This window comes from Triticum aestivum, chromosome 2A (assembly GCF_018294505.1).
Source record: "Triticum aestivum cultivar Chinese Spring chromosome 2A, IWGSC CS RefSeq v2.1, whole genome shotgun sequence".
In the NCBI taxonomy this organism is placed as follows: Eukaryota; Viridiplantae; Streptophyta; class Magnoliopsida; order Poales; family Poaceae; genus Triticum; species Triticum aestivum.
In genome coordinates, this window is record NC_057797.1 from 710406204 (window position 1) to 710427256 (window position 21053).

At 42.3% G+C, this 21053-nt stretch overlaps 1 protein-coding gene across 1 annotated transcript; it reads right to left on the reverse strand.

Moving 5' to 3' along the window:
* Positions 1-766: 766 nt before the first annotated feature.
* LOC123186091 (germin-like protein 4-1) lies at positions 767-2404 on the reverse strand. Its single transcript, XM_044597888.1, has 2 exons — positions 2193-2404; positions 767-1763 (listed from the first exon to the last, which is right to left on the reverse strand). The coding sequence occupies exons 1-2, from the start codon at positions 2323-2325 to the stop codon at positions 1084-1086; spliced, it is 813 nt and encodes a 270-aa protein (XP_044453823.1). The 5' UTR covers positions 2326-2404; the 3' UTR covers positions 767-1083.
* Between the last annotated feature and the right edge of the window lie 18649 nt (positions 2405-21053).

A 21053-nucleotide genomic window follows, 5' to 3' on the forward strand; every position in this document is an offset into this window, starting at 1 on the left:
TGGACAGCATCTGGTACAGTGTTTTCACGTAGTAATCTATTACTATATCGATGCATAAATGCTGCTCTACTGACACACGCCTCGTCCTGTTCTAAGGTGGCTACTGTCAGGGGCGTGTCCCTTCGGAATTTTGAACGGTAGTAAAGACCAAACAAACTTTTAAAGCTCAATTAAATCATTTTCGGTCGTAAAGCTATATCAAAATTGTTAGTTGTTGGTGTGATTTTTATTAATATTTCTTGCCAACAATGTTACTTATCTATATTTTTTAGTGGCACGGTTAGCAGTTGTCTATTTAGTGATTACCAAAAAAGTACAAAGAAAAACTGAAACTTTTTGAAATAATCTCGACTTTCTTTCATACTCGTATACATAGTTTCAAGAAGGAAAAACAACCATTGAGTTCAGCGAAACAAAATTCAAGGACAAAAAAGTATGAATAGTAACTTGTATATATATTCAAATATTCAAAAGTTGTTCATTTAAAGTGTATATACAAGGGACAGATGTCCCATAGACCATTGGGTATTTCCCCCGTATAGCAGAAAAGACATGATACATATAGCGGGGTGCTGATCAATCGGGAAATGAACGGTGAGATTCAAGGGACAGATGTCCCATAGACCATTGGGTATTTCCCCCGTATATATCTGCTTTAATTGTGTTTGGTGATCATGGCTGCATGCTAGTCGATCGACGCCATGATGCGCAGAGAGAAACACTCGGAAAATATACAAGATTAAAACACAGATGGCTAAAGAAAACAGGAATTGAACCTTGGACTTTATTATTTCATATTGAAGTTTAGCAGCATTCTTTTTAGCTAATACATTGATATGCACTTTGGCCACCGTTTATTCTACACGACCGGCCGGGAGCTAGCACGTACTCCTCCTCGATCCACAAACACACTTGCTGGTAGTGCACGACTTACTAGTAACTACACCACATCGTAAATTAAGCCAGTATTAAGTACTAAGTACTAAGTACTGGTTTGATGCATGTTTTCTTTGTTTACTTGTACTTAAATTATTCATTAATTATTAGCATAAGCGCGTGGATGGCCGGCCGTCCTGTCCGTGCTTAGGGCTTCCGCTTGCGCATGCCAGGGTAGTACCCGCCACCGCCGCCGGTGCTGTTGCCGCCTTCGCCCTCGCCGCCGCCGGGTGGCATGTCGTACCCACCTCCTCCCATGCTGCTGTTGCCGCTCATGGCCGGCGCGAACTTGGCCTGGATCCAGTCGACGGTGTCCTTCTCGGTCATGAAGGCCTTGGCGAGGATGAGGTCGCTGATTGGCGGCGTGGACCCAAAGACGGCGTTGGCGATGGTGATCACACCGGCGTCCTGGCTGCTGAGCGCCGCGATGGCCACGGCGGGCACCTTGCCGTTGTTCACCTGGAAGTGGATGAGCCCCTGTGGGAACACGAACACGTCGCCCTCCACTAGCTGCTTCGTGAAGAGCAGGTTCTTCCCGTCCTGCTGGTTGGAGGTGACGAACCCCACCAGCAGCTGCCCCATGATCACGGTGAGGATCTCGGTGCCGCGGGGGTGTGTGTGCGGCGGGTTCTGCCCGCCGTTGGGACCGAAGTCGATGCGCGCCATTGAGATGCCCAGTGTGTTCAGCCCCACTAGCTGCTTCACCGTCACCGGTGTCACCGCCGAGCCCTGAGCGTTCAACATGCCCGGCTTGTTAAGCCCGGGCAAGAAGAAGTCGTTTGCCGTCACCATCTTCATGTTCTTGCACACGAACCCATTCACAACCACTGCATGTATACACAGTTGCACATCCAAAGTTAAATCTTACCATGTTGCATATTACTATTTACTACTAAGTTGATATATTTCATAATGTAGTGTGTATATTTTCTTTAAAGTCAAACTTTACATACTCTGACCAAGTTTATAAAAAAATATTTATATTTACAATATCAAATATATAAAATATAAAACTACAACTTATGACGAGTTCTAATGATTGACGCTTGTGATTGGTGACTTAAACATAAGACTTTTCCAATCAATTTAAAAGTACTTTTTACTGAGATTAAATTTAGGAATAAATATGCTCTAAACTATAACCAATACTTAGACGTCCCACGTGTTTGCACATGCATATGTAGGCATGCAAACATGCTGCATGCATGAAAGTAATTAAGCATGTAATCAATCAGAAGATGAATATATCTATATACCAGGATTCATTATATCAGCAACGCAGAAGTCCTGGAGCTGGGTGGGGTCAGTGGCGAGAACACGAGGCGCCGGAGAGCAGACCACGAGTACCACCACAGCAAGCAGTGCAGCCAAGGCACGGGAAGCCGCCATGGTTTTTCTTACCTAGCTAGCTTCCCTGACAAGACCTAACAATGTCTGTCAGGGTAATTAAGCTAGTGTGTTGAGCTTGGTAATTGTACGCTGGAAGCACGTATCGGGGTGCCTATTTATACAGGCATAAAGGTGGCCGGGGAGTAGTGGGCTAGCTGCATGCTCTACCAACAACATGGTACACTAGCAACAATTATAATCGGTCACTAATATCACCGTGTAGTTTGAGTAGGCATCCACGATACTGCTACTAACATTGCTAGCTTACGTATGATCGGCTGATTATTTCTCACAGCCCCACTAACTGTTTGTTTATACAGGGTGACCACGTGCGTAATATCCATTGTGGAAATTCATACGTGCACCATTTTCGGTGGAAGAACTTGACAAAGATAATGGTTCTTTTTTGGGTTTTAGTTTGCAGCATGGATCCACTGGTAACTTGCAGAAGCTGGAATACGAGGAGGGTGCGTATGATGGTGGGGAGTGAACGCCTTGAGGTCGTTGTGATGGAATTCCCTGCTACTAGTTGCTGGCGCACTCACAGTCGACCAACTTTTTTTTCTCAATAAAGGATATTTTCATTCATTCGTTATATGGAGTTGATACAACCGCAATGAGCAAATAGAGTGACATCTTTCTACACAAAATAGAAAAACAAAGCGAGCCTAAGATGGAGTTCTTATTCAAATGTTACACCGCTATCAATGATGGAAGAAAATATTCCTGGCCGTAAACTTCAACTGGGTAGATGCCATCATAAAAAGATCCTGCCCACCGGACTTTCCAGACGACTAGCTAGGTGATGCACTGGTGTCGATTCTACTTTGATCATCTTTCTTAGTTTCTTTGGTCCGGACTATTGGGCAACCATGTTAGTCATGGTCCTTTTGATTTCCTTCATCAATCAATGTAGTTATCTAATCCCCATTAATGAGTGTTTCTAGGCTTTACAACTATTTTGGACAAATCCCTGTTAAACATCCTAGTATTCCTCTCCTAGATAATATGTTCAAGATCGAGAATCATAGAGACTAGTCACTAGAACTTGTACACGTCAACTCAATTATATTAGATAGTATTATTTGTAGAAACTATTTTTAATGCTTGTGAGAATATGATGTTGTCTATCTAGCACGGACAAGAGATACAAACAATGAAGCGTGCTCAAACATAAAGATGGAAGCAAGCACACAAGAAATGAAGACGTAGCCTAAACCAAAGATTTCAAGACTTTGAAACAACCGTATAGCGATGCATCAAGATATGGACTAAATCGTAGGTGGCTCCATATCTATATGTAGATGCTATCTATAGGTGCCACGGAACCTTATTATTGGGTAAACCCATAGGACATGTAATATCGGGCTAAAACAACGAGACAATTTTTTGAGTTGATATTTAGGGGAGAAACTGGCCAAGAGATAAATTTGGTCGCCCCTCCCTTGCTTGGACGAAATCTCCTTTCCTCCTTAAATATAACCACTCAAATGTTACTTAGACATGACTTTACGCTTCATAGCTAGAACTCGTGTACTTTTTTTTTGTATGGAACGACCAAGCCACAGTTGCTTTCGGAGCACATTTTTTCATTATTACATCATAATTATCGGTATCGTACAAATTGTGATTTTCGTAGTTCTTGCTTGTTCTCCATTGCATGTAGGAATTAGATCTTCATAGTCAAGTTGATCGTGTTCCGACGTGATCTATGACTTCTTGGAGTTAGTTTAGTGGTTGCTAAGATGCATCATAAGTGCACAGCGTACTTAGATCGTCAAAGTTGTCTTCACCCAAACCAACGGAGAAATTTTCATCGAAAGATCAAGATATACCCCTAGTGCTATCACCACAACTAGGTTGTGGTCAAAGTGTGTATGGGTTTTGGATATGTTCATGACTATGAATAGGATGACTCGTTGGAACCCATTACCGTGCCAAATGACACATCGTCCAAAGACTAGCATGGTAGGCGAGGTTAACCACAAACCCCTAATTTTGCTTATAGTGAGTGTAAAATAGTGGAAGACAGAACACACAAACACTTCACATAAAAATGCCTTTTTCACGAAAAATAGGTGAAATAGGTGACTATTTTTCAGTCAACTATCCATAGCCTCCCAAAATCAAAAATTTCTATCCTTTTGTAATTGTCTAGTCAATCTGTTCTCAATAGTGTTAGATTGATGAAAGACAACAACACCGTTATTCATTTCATTAATGAGAGTAGAGAATACATGAACATGGGATTAGTCATGTATCACAGCATGAGAGGAGTTGTGTTGAGACAACAACATGGCAAGAAAGAAGAAGGAAAGAGGAGGGCCATCCTCTTTCATTGTCCTCATCAATGAGAGGTTGCACTAGAACACCGCCACTATAGACGAAGTGCTCCAATCAGCTGAGACCAAACCATGATGCTTCGAAAGTATTGGCAAACCAAAGGGCAATGGGTAGCTGAGTCCACAACGGCAAGAGCCACAAGCATCAGACGCTACGACACAACAGCGGCATGACAGGACAAATCAAAGGGCATCAAGTAGCCATAGTCCACACCTAGATTGCTTTACCATGCACACCATGACCGCATGCAGAAGGAAAACTCCGGTACATCCAAACCATATCAAGGATAACACCAACATAGAAGAAGCAGAGCAGCCACGCCACCGCCAAATCTTCTAATCCCCACCATTCGATCCTGCTACAAGACAAGGATCTCAAGAGGCACATGACACAGAGTGTCGGCCATCATCCGATTCGGTAGCAAACGGACCAAGGCCCCCCCCCCCCTTTGAGCATCCGAGAGGGAATTTAGAATTTCCCTTGTTGACACCTTCAGGAAGGTGATGGTGCTTGTGATCGTTACCGTCACCAGGGCCGACCAATGTCTAGCCAGTCTTTCATTGGTAGCCACCCCATACCCAGCCCAACACCCACTGGCCACACCCTACCAACTACCGCCACAATAGCTCGCCTGAAACCTGCCAGCACCATGCTTCCGGCAAACACCAATGACATCAAAAGAGCTAGATGTCGAGGCCTAGATCCACCAAATGCCAAGCCGCCTAAAGGCCAACGCGCCACGAGACCACCCGTCGGAGCTGCCACCCCAATTCCGGGCTCGGCGAGTGCCCACCGCCACAATGGCCGGCTACCGTCCCTACGAGCACAACTGACCGCCAATGCGACCGTCAGATTTGGGCATCGGTGCCCAAATCCCTCGCGCTCCGGGCCGCCCCATGACCCGCCACACCCTTCCTCCCTGCTGCACCCACAAGCAAGGCCATCACTAGATCCACCGTGGACGAGCAGTGATTTCAAAATAGTTATTCACAGTCACTGCCCACCACGTCACCCCGGGCACGCGCACGCACCCACAAATCCACCCAAACCCCTTGTCAAAAGAGAGATGCTACACTTACGTAGGGAATCCTAGGTTATTAACGTAAGGGGTAAGGGGGCAATTTTTGATTGGATTAAATCAGTAGTAGGTGTAGCATTATTAATGTAATGCTTGTGACGTTGGTCACAATCGGCTATACGACCCATGTGCCAACAAGTGACACTTTTTTACTGAAATTTTCCGTTCCTATGTACGGATATGGAGCTATCACTCCGAGAAAACACGGAGACTAATTGTACGTATTAGGTCAAGGGCCATTTCGCAGTGCTTATCCTTGCTCCATCGTGCATAACATTTTGACTTGTCGTTCCCTTCTCCAAGCTGTGTTGGAAATGGAAACGTAATACTCCCTTCGCCTCTCAAAAGAAGGCCTGTAAATTTTGTACGAAATTAAATGATCCAATTTTTTTTTGCAAGTGAAATGATCCAAAGTTGATTAAGTTTATATCAAAGTTGACCGAGTTTAAAGGAAAAACTATCAAGAATTTCAGTATCAAATTAATATTACTAGATGCACTATAAAATATATTTTCATATTATATTATTAGTATTGTAGTTATTGATGATTTTTCCTACAAAGGAAAATTTTGTATTGTCTTTCGCATCATGTGTGTTCTTCTTTTCAATCATTTGATCGTGTTGTTTCTCTGTTCATTTTACGTCTATGGAACTATTTTCCTTTTGCTCAGGTCAATTGATCACTCTTTTTGAAAGGAAAAATGTCAATTGATTAGTTCATCCTGTTCTATCGCATCGCAAGTTCATGTCATCCTTCTTCCCATCACAAATGTATGCATTTTTATGCAAAGTAATTATTTTTGTACAACACATTATGTCGCGTTCGACATATTCCTTCCTTGGTTCATGTTTTTTCTTCACAGATACCATAACAATTTCATTCTTCCAAGCGGGATGATTCTTCTGCTATTTGATTTATTGTTACTCCTAACCTCGTGGATCTTGTTCTCTCAAGTTATGTTCTACGAAGCTTCCTTGTTGGTTCTCTTTTAACTTAGGCCTGTCACCGTAAGTTCTGTATGTCAGAACTTGCGTTACACAAACATATGTACACACCAAATTTCCTCTGTGAAACTTACTACCATAGTTCTTCTCCGTCAGTTTTGTTGTTCTGTACTTAAATTCCTAATTTTCATTTTTCTGCGCGTATCCAACAGATGTCGTTACACCAAGTTACCAAACATTATTTTTGCGGTGCCTAATCCGCTGACGCATCAACTTCATTGTCCCTGCTCTTTTTACCTCATCTTCTTCCTTTTCAGTGTCACCATCCAGATCTATTTTGTTCTCACTACTACCGAACATTGTCGCTGTCGGTCACTGAAAGTCGGCGTCTAAAACTGTTGGCGCCCTCCGCAGCTACTGCCGGTGTTCTTCTTCTATTGCCATCTCAACTCGTCCTGAGCGAGAAAACCACAATGCAGCTTAATGCAGTGCATGAAATGGAGGTAAATTATCATGTCTCCCTCAAATCAGGGTTGAATGCTTCTTTTGTACTAAATGGACTATTGGTAATTTTTACTATGCAATTTGTTACAATCTCAGAGGCTTCTGCGGCAATCAGAACATTGTGAAGAACAAGTGCTTCTCCTTCTTCCTTCCAGAACACTACAGAGAAAGAATGACAAGTTTCAAATAATAATTCGAATCTTGATCATGAGATGTCTAATTTGCTTGTTAGTTCATTATAGTTTTTTCGTAATTGTGTGGTCCCTTATTCACCAAATAAGATGTGGATCCAACTTATGTGAAATTCAGTTCACGTGAAGCATTCACTCAAGTGCTTTTGATTATTTCCTCTTGACTACAGAATATTCTCATTAGTCTTTCTTTTGTAAACTACTCATTAATCGATATGCTCAATGTACTGCTTTGTCACATTGAACATCTTTCAATATATACTCATTTCATATAGATTTCAACCTACACCCCACAACCCATGGTTTACATGTTGTTACATCAGTACCTAATGATACATAAGGCATATTCTTCATACCAATTACGTAATCATATCTACCAAATTCTAAAGACCATAATCTCAAACATACTTTGTAAAGATCGTAATCCCACTGATAGACCAGTATACCTGCTGTAAAAACAATGAGGTTGTATTACTTTGTAAGAACACTTCTTTATTTGCTTCCATTTTGGTTAAGTCATCCCTTGCTTTGCAAAATTGATTTCTTAGAGAAGGTTGGCATTACAAAATCTGACAATATTGAAGTTACAACTTTCCTTGAGACAAAAGAAGCCTTTTTTCGGCGTCATTGTCAGGACATACAAGAAGTGAACCTCTTTCACCAGCAATAATTGGACCCAATTCATCAAACCGTACGGCCTGCGAATTACTCCTCACTTTAGCTAGAAACCATAGTCGTGCCATCTCTGTGCAACTGCCAATGATCCAGTCACTCATCCATGTATGCTTTTTTAAAACAGAACTTTATATAATCATTGCTGATATTACATCCATGTTCACATAATATAAGTATTACTTACCACTTGTACTAATTTGACATTCATTACTAGTTCCTCTCAACTTGCAACTTGGCCCTACTTGTAACTAATTTTCCCTATATACATTATCATAGTAGCTTATTTCAAACTAAATAATACGCACAAACGAAATGTGAGGAGCATTGGTACTACATATGGCGCAACAAAAAATAGGATGACATTGTCCGTGAAATTAACTTTATTAATCGTATTGACTAGTTGTTGGAGAATTACAAAATTGGATCGAGTGATCATTCATACGCGCCACTCCTGCACACTTTTACGAAGTCCAACATTAAGAACATACTCCTGGTAAGGTTTCTATTCAATTTTATGTTTTCAACATAATTCTCTTACAACATATATAATTGTTACGTTCTTACAGTTCTTTTCTGTAAAAGAAATTGCCGAAACATGCTATACCTAAGCTGATAGACGAACTAGGTTTCATCGGGATTATTATACATCAATCAACTTCATATGCACATACAAGTCTTTTGTGCACGATTTCAATTTAATTTTCTCTTATGATCTCTTGAGAGTACCTGATCATGTTGGATGGAACAGACTATACAAATGTGTTGTTGATGCACATGTTCGTTTTTTACTACGGCTATTAGATCTCATAGAAATCTTGTTTCATGATACAATACTCTTTTCTATGTTGAGTGCACTTGAAAATTTCAAGCCTCCGAGTAGTACATAATCTGCATTGAGAATACATATCAAAAAGCACCTGACATCACTATTAGAACAACACAAGCCCTATTAACAGCAAAGAGACAAAATCAAATGGGTTACTTTGGCAAGTGAGAAGTCCAAAGTTTTCCAATCTATGACAACAGTCCACAAGAGGAATAATAGTATTGCCTCTTTGGTAAAGGCAAATGAAAGCATTGTTACTAAACATGATGAAAAAATCACTCAACTACACTCTGCATTTATGGAAAGACTGGGTCAGACTAAGGCTTTTGATATTCCACCAGATTTAATTTGTTGAATATTTTGGAACCACATGCTGGTATTTTGGAAGAGCAATTTTTTGAGGAGTAAATTGGCACTATCATCAAAGACCTTCTCACAAATAAATCACCTGGACCAGATGGTTTAAACACAAACTTCATTAAGAAGTGTTGGCCTATCATTTGTAAAAAAATCTATGACTTGTGTGATCAATTTTACAAAGGAGATTTATGTTTGCAGAGTATCCATAATTATCTCATCACTCTGATTCCTAAAAAGGTTGGTGCTTCTCATTTGAATGGCTATAGGCTCATATCTCTACTGAGTTGAAACATCAAGCTTCTCACCAAATTGTTCGCTAATAGACTATTGTCCATCATCCTGGAACTAATGCATATTAACCAATATGACTTTAGGAAATCCAGATCCAGAACCACTCATGATTGCATAGTTTGGGCTTACGAGTATCTCTTCCAATCTCACAAGAGGAGAAAACCCACTGTGGCTTCAAAGATAGACATTGAAAAGGATTTTGACAGAATTGAGAATGGAATGATATTAACAATTTTAAAACATAAATGTTTGGGGGTTAAGTGTCGTTCCTAGATATCTCAAATCTTATCTTCGGCTACTTATGTTGTCCTTTAAAACAATGTATTTGGGTCCAATTTCAAATGCATAAGAGGTGTTAGATAGAGAGATGCTCTTTCACCCCTTTTGTTTTTCCTGGTGGCTGAGCTTTGCAAACTATTTTGAATGATGCCATAGAAAGGGATTGTATTGAGCCATCCATCAAATTTAACTCAACCCTACCTTTTCTATTATGCAATATGTTGATGACACTTTGATCATTGTTCCAGCTTGTTCTGCCTAGCTAGCTCAGCTCAAAGTCCTCACTTACAAATTGTATAGGGCTTCTGGGTTGTAGGTGAATTACCAGAAGTCCAACTTGATCTCAATCGATGTTTGTGATATTGAGGTGAAATCTCTCTCTACCATTTTAGGGTGCTCTATTGGATGTAAACCTTAGTCATACATATTACTTTGTCTTTTCTTGGATTTTAGATTAAATCAATATACATGTAATAGTTATGAGTTTGAATAAGGAAAACTCATGGGATCAGTTGCTAGGAGAAACACTCTTGTGGAGTCTTGTTTTACTAATATCCCCCTTTTCATGATGTCTTTTTACCCTATTCATGTTGGTGTGCTTAAAAAGTCTTATTTCTATAGGGCTAGACTGGTATGGCAAGAAGATGTGGATAAGAAAAAAAACCATTTAGTCATCTGGAAAACCTGCTACAAACCTAGAGATCTAGGGGTGTTGGGGATTTTGAATTTACAAATTATGAATACTGCTTTGTTAGCCAAATGGTTTTGGAAGCTAGAAAATGAGAAAGGACTATGGAAATGGTTTTTTAATAAGTATGTGATAGATGGATGTTTGTCTAGAGCTAAACCTAAAGTTTGTGAATCTCAGCTTTGGACCAGTATTCTGAAAGTTGAAGAAATATTTTACAAATTTTGTAAAAAGAAATTGGGAAATGGCAAGAATACTAGATTTTTGGAGGACGCGTGGGTAGATGATAAACCCTTGAAAGATGCCTACCCCAGAATTTATCTACTTAGTTTTGATCATAACATTCTTGTTGTTGAGGCACTTATAAAAGGTTAGCAAGGTTTCAAATTTCGTAGAACCTTGCATGGAGAAACCTTGGATTTGTGGATAATCTTAGGATGAGATGTGAAAGGTAGGAATGGGGACTGACAAAGATCAAGTAGAATGGGTCCTGACAACTGATAAACAATTCTGTGTAAAATCTTTATATAGGAAGATGATAGAAAATGATTGCAACTTTCCTAAAAAGAATCTTGTGGAAGGTCAAGGTCCCGGCTAAAATCAAAGTGCTTCTTTGGTTTAACAAAAGATAATTTACTCAAGAGGGGCTCGAAGGGTAGTTGATGTCTACTACACAACTTAGTTTTTAAGTACTTATGCCTCTTGCAAAATTTATCTTCCCTAATTGGTGTGTACTTGCAAACCCAATGCACTCCACAAAAATTGACATGTTTATAGCAGACATTTTCATCATAACTAGTGCAATCATCATTAGTACCATGGATATTTAAAGAGTTCATATTAACAACATTGCAATCATGCTCATCATTCAAAGATTTAGTGCCAAACATTTTAATGCATTCTTCTTCTAATACTTTGGCATAATTTTCCTTTCCATCATACTCACGAAAGATATTAAAAAGATGAAGCGTATGAGGCAAACTCAATTCCATTTTTTTGTAGTTTTCTTTTTATAAACTAAACTAGTGCTTAAACAAGAAACAAAAAGATTCGATTGCAAGATCTAAAGATATACCTTCAAGTGCTAACCTCCCCGGCAACGGCGCCAGAAAAGAGCTTGATGTCTACTACACAACCTTCTTCTTGTAGACATTGTTGGACCTCCAAGTGCAGAGGTTTGTAGGACAGTAGCAAATTTCCCTCAAGTGGATGACCTAAGGTTTATCAATCCGTAGGAGGCATGGGATGAAGATGGTCTCTCTCAAGCAACCCTGCAACCAAATAACAAAGAGTCTCTTGTGTCCCTAACACACCCAATACAATGGTAAATTGAATAGGTGCAGTAGTTCGGCGAAGAGATGGTGATACAAGTGCAATATGGATAGTAGATAAAGGTTTTTGTAATCTGGAAATATAAAAACAGCAAGGTAACTAATGATAAAAGTGAGCACAAACGGTATTGCAATGCGTTGAAAGAAGGCCTAGGGTTCATACTTTCACTAGTGCAAGTCCTCTCAACAATAATAACATAGTTGGATCACATAACTATCCCTCAACATGCAACAAAGAGTCACTCCAAAGTCGCTAATAGCGGAGAACAAACGAAGAGATTATGGTAGGGTACGGAACCACCTCAAAGTTATTCTTTCTAGTCAATGCGTTGGGATATTCCTATAAGCGTCACAAACAGCCCTAGAGTCCGTACTAGAATAACACCTTAAGGCACAAATCAACAAAAACCCTAATGTCACCTAGATACTCCAATGTCACCTCAGGTATCCATGGGTATTATTATACGATATGCATCACACAATCTCAGATTCATCTATTCGACCAACACATAGGACCTCAAAGAGTGCCCCAAAGTTTTTACTGGAGAGTCAAGACGAAAACGTGTGCCAACCCCTATGCATAGGTTCATGGGCGGAACCCGCAAGTTGATCACCAAAACATACATCAAGTGGATCAATAGATTGCCCCATTGTCACCACGGGTATCCCACGCAAGACATACATCAAGTGTTCTCAAATCCTTAAAGACTCAATCCGATAAGATAACTTCAAAGGGAAAACTCAATCCATTACAAGAGAGTAGAGGGGGAGAAACATCATAAGATCCAACTATAATAGCAAAGCTCGCAATACATCAAGATCGTTTTACCTCAAAAACACGAGAGAGAGAGAGAGAGAGAGAGAGAGAGAGAGATCAAACACATAGCTACTGGTACATATGCTCAACCCCGAGGGTGAACTACTCCCTCCTCGTCATGGAGAGCGCCAGGATGATGAAGATGGCCACCGGTGAGGGTTTCCCCCTCCGGCAGGGTGCCGAAACAGGTCTAGATTGGTTTTCGGTGGCTACGGAGGCTTCTGGCGGCGGAACTCTCGATCTATTGTGCTCCCCGAAGTTTTTAGGGTATATGGGTATATATGGGAGGAAGAAGTACATCGGTGGACCTCCGGGCTGTCCACGAGGCAGGGGGCGCGCCCCCACCCTCGTGGGCATCCCGGGACTCTCCTGGTCGATCTCCGATATTCCGTGGGCTTCTTCTGGTCGAAAAATAAGTTCCATGAAGTTTCAGGTCAATTGGACTCCGTTTGATTTTCCTTTTCTGCGATACTCTAAAACAAGGAAAAAACAGAAACTGGCACTGGGCTCTAGGTTAATAGGTTAGTCCCAAAATCATATAAAATAGCATATAAATGCATATAAAACATCCAAGGTTGATAATATAATAGCATGGAACAATAAACAATTATAGATACGTTGGAGACGTATCAGCATCCCCAAGCTTAATTCCTGCTCATCCTCGAGTAGGTGAATGATAAAAATAGAATTTTTGATGTGGAATGCTACCTAACATATTTATCCATGTAGTTCTCTTTATTGTGGCAAGAATATTCAGATCCATAAGATTCAAGACAAAAGTTTAATATTGACATAAAAATAATAATACTTCAAGCATACTAACCAAGTAATCATGTCTTCTCAAAATAACATGGCCAAAGAAAGCTATCCCTACAAAATCATATAGTCTGGCTATGCTCTATCTTCACCACACAAAATATTTAAATCATGCACAACCCCGATGACAAGCCAAGCAATTGTTTCATACTTTTGATGTTCTCAAACTTTTTCAATCTTTATGCAATACATGAGCGTGAGCCATGGACATAGCACTATAGGTGGAATAGAATGGTGGTTATGGAGAAGACAAAAAGGAGAAGATAGTCTCACATCAACTAGGCGTATCAACGGGCTATGGAGATGCCCATTAATAGATATCAATGTGAGTGAGTAGGGATTGCTATGCAACGGATGCACTAGAGCTATAAATGCATGAAAGCTCAACAAAAGAAACTAAGTGGGTGTGCATCCAACTTGCTTGCTCACAAAGACCTAGGGCATTTGAGGAAGCCCATTGTTGGAATATACAAGACAAGTTCTATAATGAAAAATTCTCACTAGTATATGAAAGTGATAACATAAGAGAATCTCTATCATGAAGATCATGGTGCTACTTTGAAGCACAAGTGTGGTAAAAGGATAGTAGCATTGCCCCTTTTTATTTTTTATTTTTTATTTTGCCTTTCTTTTCTTTTTTGGCCTTCCCCCCTTTTTTGGACAATGCTCTATTAATGATGATCATCACACATCTATTTATTTACAACTCAAAGATTACAACTCGATACTAGAACAAAGTATGACTCTATATGAATGCCTCTGGCGGTGTACCGGGATGTGCAATGAATCAAGAGTGACATGTATGAAAGAATTATGAACGGTGGCTTTGCCACAAATACAATGTCAACTACATGATCATGCAAAGCAATATGACAATGATGAAACGTGTCATAATAAATGGAACGGTGGAAAGTTGCATGGCAATATATCTCAGAATGGCTATGGGAATGCCATAATAGGTGGGTATGGTGGCTGTTTTGAGGAAGGTATATGGTGGGTATATGATACTGGCAAAAGGTGCGCGGTATTAGAGAGGCTAGCAATGGTGGAAGGGTGAGAGTGCGTATAATCCATGGACTCAACATTAGTCATAAAGAACTGACATACTTATTGCAAAAATCTATTAGTTATCGAAACAAAGTACTACACGCATGCTCCTAGGGGGATATATTGGTAGGAAAAGACCATCGCTCGTCCCCGACCGCCACTCATAAGGAAGACAATCAATAAATAAATCATGCTCCGACTTCGTCACATAACGGTTCACCATATGTGCATGCTACGAGAATCACAAACTTCAACACAAGTATCTCTCAAATTCACAACTACTCAACTAGCATGACTCTAATATCACCATCTTCGTATCTCAAAACAATTATCAAGTATCAAACTTCTCATAGTATTCAAAGCACTTTATATGAAAGTTTTAATTATATCCCTCTTGGATGCCCATTGTATTGGACTAAATTCATAACCAAAGCAAATTACCATGCTGTTTAGTGACTCTCAAAATGATATATGTGAAGCATGAGAGTTCATCTAGTTCTTCAAAATAAAACCACTACTGTGCTCTAAAAAGATATAAGTGAAGCACTAGAGCAACAACAAACTACTCCGAAAGATATAAGTGAAGATCAATGAGTAGTCGAATAATTATGCAACTATATGAAGACTCTCTAACATTAAAGAATTTCATATCTTGGTATTTTATTCAAACAGCAAGCAAATCCTAACAAAATAAATCGACGCTCCAAGAAAAACACATATCATGTGGTAAATAAAAATATAGCTCCAAGTAAAGTTAGCGATGAACGAAGACGAAAGAGGGGATGCCTTCCGGGGCATCCCCAAGCTTAGGCTCTTGCCACTCCTTATTCCATAGTCCATAGAATCTTTACCCAAAAATTGAAAACTTCACAACACAAAACTTAACAGAAAACTCGTGAGCTCCGTTAGCGAAAGAAAGCAAAACACCACTTCAATGTACTGTAATGAACTCATTCTTTATTTATATTGGTGTTAAACCTACTGTATTCCAACTTCTCTATGGTTTATAAACTCTTTTACTAGCCATAGACTCATCAAAATAAGTAAACAACACATGAAAAACAGTATCTGTCAAAAACAGAATGGTTTGTAGTAATATGTAACTAACGCTAACATCTGGAACCCCAAAAATTCTAAAATAAATTTCTGGACGTGAGGAATTTATCTATTAATCATATTCAAAAAGAATTAACTAAATAGAACTCTCCAATAAAAATGGCGGCAATTCTCGTGAGCACTAAAGTTTCTGATTTTTACAGTAAGATCAACAAGACTTTCCCCAAGTCTTCCCAACGGTTCTACTTGGCACAAACACTAATTAAAAGCATAAAACCTCAATCATAATAGAGGCTAGATAAATTATTTATTACTAAACAGGAGCAAAAAGTAAGGAACAAAAATAAAGTTGGTTTGCCTCCCAACAAGCGCTATCGTTGAACGCCCCTAGCTAGGCATGATGATTTCAATGATGCTCATATAGAAGATAAGAATTGAAACATAAAGAGGGCATCATGAAGAATATGACTAGCACATTTAAGCCTAACCCACTTCCTATGCATAGAGATTTTGTGAGCAAACAACTTATGGGAACAAGAATCAACTTGCATAGGAAGGTAAAGCAAGCATAACTTTAAAACTTTAAGCACATAGAGAGGAAAGTTGATATTATTGCAATTCCTACAAGCATATATTCCTTACTCATAATAATTTTCATTTGCATCATGAGTGAATTCAACAATATAACCAGCACATAAAGCATTATTTTCATGATGCATAAGCATAGAATTTTTATTACTCTCCACATAGGCAAAATTCTTCTCATTCGGAATAGTGGGAGTATCATAAGAGACTCGAATAGTATAAATTGTTTCCACATTAAAAGAGTAATGTTCAGAAAAGGGGTAATCATAATTCTCAGTGTCAAAACCGGCGGATCTCGGGTAGGGGGTCCCGAACTGTGCGTCTAGGCCGGATGGTAACAGGAGGCAGGGGACACGATGTTTTACCCAGGTCCGGGCCCTCTTGATGGAGGTAAAACCCTATGTCCTCCTTGATTAATATTGATGATATGGGTAGTACAAGAGTAGATCTACCATGAGATCAGAGAGGCTAAACCCTAGAAGCTAGCCTATGGTATGATTGTATGTTATGGTTGTTGTCCTACGGACTAAAACCCTTCGGTTTATATAGACACCGGAGAGGGTTAGGGTTACACAAGGTCGGTTACAAAGGAGGAGATATCCAAATACGTATTGCCTAGCTTGCCTTCCACGCCAAGTAGAGTCCCATCCGGACACGAGACGAAGTCTTCAATCTTGTATCTTCATAGTCTAACAGTCCGGCCAATGGAGATCGTCCGGCTGTCCGGAGACCCCCTAATCCAGGACTCCCTCAGTAGCCCCTAAACTAGGCTTTAATGACGATGAGTCCGGCGCGCAGTATTGTCTTCGGCATTGCAAGGCGGGTTCCTTATCCGAATACATCACAGAAGAATTTGAATACGAGGATAGTGTCCGACCCTACAAAATAAGTTCCACATTCCACCGCAGAGAGAATAATATTTTCGCATATCTAATTTGCTGGCTTGTTTTGGCAGCACGACGTTATGTCATGGCCCGGTGATTATTCGAACCGTTTCTTTTAACCAGCTCCACACATAACACGAGGCGGTTTCTTGACACGTCTTGTCGAAGCGAAGATCGTGTTCCCCCAATTAAGGGATTCTCATTAATGCCATCATGGGTAACCCAACCGTGTCTAGGACTCCTAGATTATATGCAAGTCCCAAACGGCTACGGAGAGGACGCTTGATATTCACCCTCTTTATAAGGGGACAAGGTTTTCACTTTTTCCCTCTCGTGCTCAATCGAACCCTTCCCCCGCCTCGAGTTCTAGCACCCAAAGCCCAGGTTAGGTGCTCCGATTCTTCAATCATGTCCGGATCCAGCCTTCAAGGCCGATGGATGCCCTCCTCCATTACGGAAGAGGACATCAAGAAGTTAAGGGAGGCCAGATATCTGACCGTCGAGGTTTCGCATCGGCTGCCTGCTCAAGGGCAGATCATCCCTACTCCCGAACCCAACGAGAACGTCGGTGTTCGTCTCCCACTTCCTCCGAGGTCTAGGCCTCACTCTGGATCCCTTCGTCAGGGGTTTGATGTTCTATTACGGGCTAGATTTCCACGATCTAGCTCCGGACTCCTTTCTCCACATCTCGACATTTATTGTCATGTGTGAGGCCTTCCTCCGCGTTACCCCTCACTTCGGCCTGTGGCTCAAGACCTTTGAAGTAAAACCAAAGATGATCGAGGGGCAACATGCAGCGTGCGGAGGTGCATCAATAGGCAAGATGGCAGGAGCTCCATGGCCGAAAGGTTCCTTTCCAGAGGTGTCCGAATTATGGCAACGGGAGTGGTTTTACGTCACGGCTCCCAAAAGTGCCAAGTGGGCGGCTGCCCCCGCTTTCCACTCAGGCCCCCCACCACAACTGATGTCATGGATTAGCAGAGGTCTGAGCTGGGGTCCAGCCAAGGACGTGCCTATACTGCAAAGCCGCATCCGAGATCTCTTCGAGGGAGATTTTAATTTGGCTATGGTAATACAAGTTATGCTGGTTCGTCAAGTCCAGCCTTGCAAACTCCGGCCCCTTCGCTTGTGGGAGTTCAACCCAGAGGGACCGCGTGCCATTCAAAGTTTCCTCGGCCTGACGCATGAGGAGATGTACAAGTCATTCTTTGGACCTCAAGTAGAGTGTCCGGATATTACCGAGGACGTGGGCCTGAGCAGTAACCGCGTCGCCGAACAAGTAAGAAACCCTCTGGCCGAACACACCGTCTTTTATTCGTCACGAAGTTATTTCTGAGAGTTTGCTTTTTGACCAGGACTGGTTAACAAAGGCGAAGATGATTCGGTGTTTGGCCCCCCTCCCTGAGGGTTTGGAAAATCCGGTATTGGAAAAGATGCTCGAGGTCGCACCTTGCCCGGAGCCCTCAAAGGAAGATACCCGGGGATAGTACAGGCGGACGCGGGCCCCCATCACTGCCCGTTCCAACCGAGGGAATGAGCGTCTCCACGAAGGAGGACAACTGGGGGAGGAAAAGGACTGCTTCCGAGGATCCAGAAGCCGAAGCCTCCAAACGGGAGAAGAAGTCTCCCACAGAGGGTCCTGCCTCGGGGGGTGCTTTTGCCGCACAAAGTCTCCGGGGGGATCATCCCTCCAATGAGTCGTAAGTGATCCAAAATACTTTAATAGTAAAGGTATGCTATCTTTTTTCTGAGAAAATAACCACCGCATATATCTTGCAGTTCGGGCCTTAGCCCCTCTCAGATGAGCTCGTCTTCGGGGGATCTTCTTCCAGAGATGATGGAGAGCGAAACGCCTCCCCCGGACTCCTCCGCTCAAGAAGCGGGCAACCCCGAAGTGTCGTCGCGGAGGGCCTCTCCGGATCCGGTGAGGCCAGAAGATAATCCCATAGACCCCCGAAGTCCCGAGCGTCCGGCTCCCGAAGAGGGCAGACAAAAGAGTCTGACACCGTCTGGTGTGCGGTCGGACGTTCTGGGGGAGTTGGTGGGGCGAGCGGCCATCTCAGAAGAACACCGTATGCTGATGGGTACGGTGATGGAGAGAATCTCATCCGCTGAAAGCAGATTACATGAAGCCTTTATGAGTCTACTGACAGGCTTTGAGGTACGTGAGATAATATATGATAGTACTGCACATGTTAGGTGTGCCCTGTGTAGATAGTAGCCCCTGAGACTCTGGTTGTCATCGAGAACGGCGGCGAACAGAGGATCATATTCCCAGGCAATAACCAGACTGCCCCTATGTGCAGGTGGTGGAAGCTCCGGTGGCTAGCTGGACTAGTGAGTTTGCCAAATTAAAACGACAACTGGATGCGGCAGACACCAACATCGAGCTTGTTAACAAGAGGCTTGACGAGGCACAGGGTAAGTGTTATTATCTGGTGAACGCCACATAGTAAGAGCAGCATGATGCTAGTATCTTTAATATGTTGTGACTGCGGATGGATCTGCCACCGTGGAAACCTTGCGGGCAGAACTTGCCCGAGCCAAGGAACAAGCAAGGATTAGTAATGCCGCTGCTTTGAAGGCGGCCGAAGAGTTGAAAGCCGAGAAGGCCGCACATTGCGAGAGCCAAGAGAAGATGGCCAAGATGGCCGTAGAATTAAAAGACACTGCCAACCGTTGCCGGGTCCTTGAAAAAGAAAACCGGGCGAAGGTAACGGACCTTGAGAAGTCCACGGCGGCGGACAAAGACACCCGTTCTGCTATGAGAGCGAAGAAGGAGGAGCTGCGGGAAGCCGGGGATATTGTGGCTGGGAAACCCTTCATGTTACGGAGGAAGTTCGGGGATCCACGATATGCCCCTCAGGATCGGCTGTGGAGTTCGGCAGATGCATATATGGATTTGGCGGCGAGCGCTGCCGATGCGGCCAAGTACTTCCAAGGTCAGACAGGTCATGAAGTGGACAAGCTGTTCTGGTCGCAATTCCACGTTCCAGAGCGTCCACTTTCATTGACTGACCAGCTAGCCGAATGGGCCGAACTGAATAGGTTGTCCGGACTCGCCATGAGGTCTATTGTAGATCAGCTATGGCGGAAAAGCCAAAGCCGAACATCTATTTCAGCTTAGTGCAGCAGTTCCTTGGTGTGGTGTCGGGCATTAATGCGATGAAGAGGTCGGCGTGCATAGAAGGCTCGCGGATGGCCCTTGCCCGTGTTAAAGCATACTAGGCGGAGATGGACGCTACCACTGTTGCGGCGCAGGGTTCGGCCATAGGCCGAGTGGCTGCCGAGCATTATTTCGAGGAGGTTCTCGAGGGTGCTTGTTTGATAGAGGCCCAGTGCTCGAAGAGTATTATGTTTGAGTGATATGTATTCTCGTTGTAAACACAATGCTTTTATGAAGTTTTTATAAGGCTATGTTTATACTTTTGCTTGAAAGTAGTATGATGCCTCCTGGGCGGCCGTTTATGTGTACATGTGTCTAACCTGAAAGATTGCAGCCGTCGGCTTCAACCCCCACGCATATAATGCGGAGGTGCTCACAAAAAACGCATGTTCACACTTAACCCAACGTCTTGGTCCTATTAAGGAGGTGATAGCGTAGCGAGCGAGGCAACCGGACTATAATGCTTTAACACTTTCACTTAGCCATAGGAGTTTGACAGTGGGGCTACTAGATAGCCCCTGGTGGCTCCGCACTCTCCCGGTCGCTGGGTGCGTACATGCCTGGCCGGAAAACGGCCCTTCGTTAAGGCGGAGGAATACTAATATTCCGATAGGTCATCGAGTGGTTGACCAGTCTCACAATATATCATGACAGTCAGTTTTCGGCTTTCTCTACTAAGGTGCTCGTCCGGATGAACCAGGGCACAATCGCAGTAGTTCTCCTGGTGCTACCTTAGCCGGTAAAGAGGAATGTAAGGCACCAAAACACAGGAGCCGGGCAAACCCAACATTTGACCAAAGACAATGATTCGGAGCTGATGCATATAAGGCCAAACTCGTGACGCCG

Bases quoted from the DNA above. Each gene is read 5' to 3' on its own strand.
- LOC123186091 (XM_044597888.1), bottom strand. From the start codon at position 2,325: ATGGCGGCTTCCCGTGCCTTGGCTGCACTGCTTGCTGTGGTGGTACTC. The intron at 1,764-2,192 runs GTATATAGATAT...GTATACATGCAG, and splicing joins TGCTGATATAATGAATCCTG to TGGTTGTGAATGGGTTCGTG.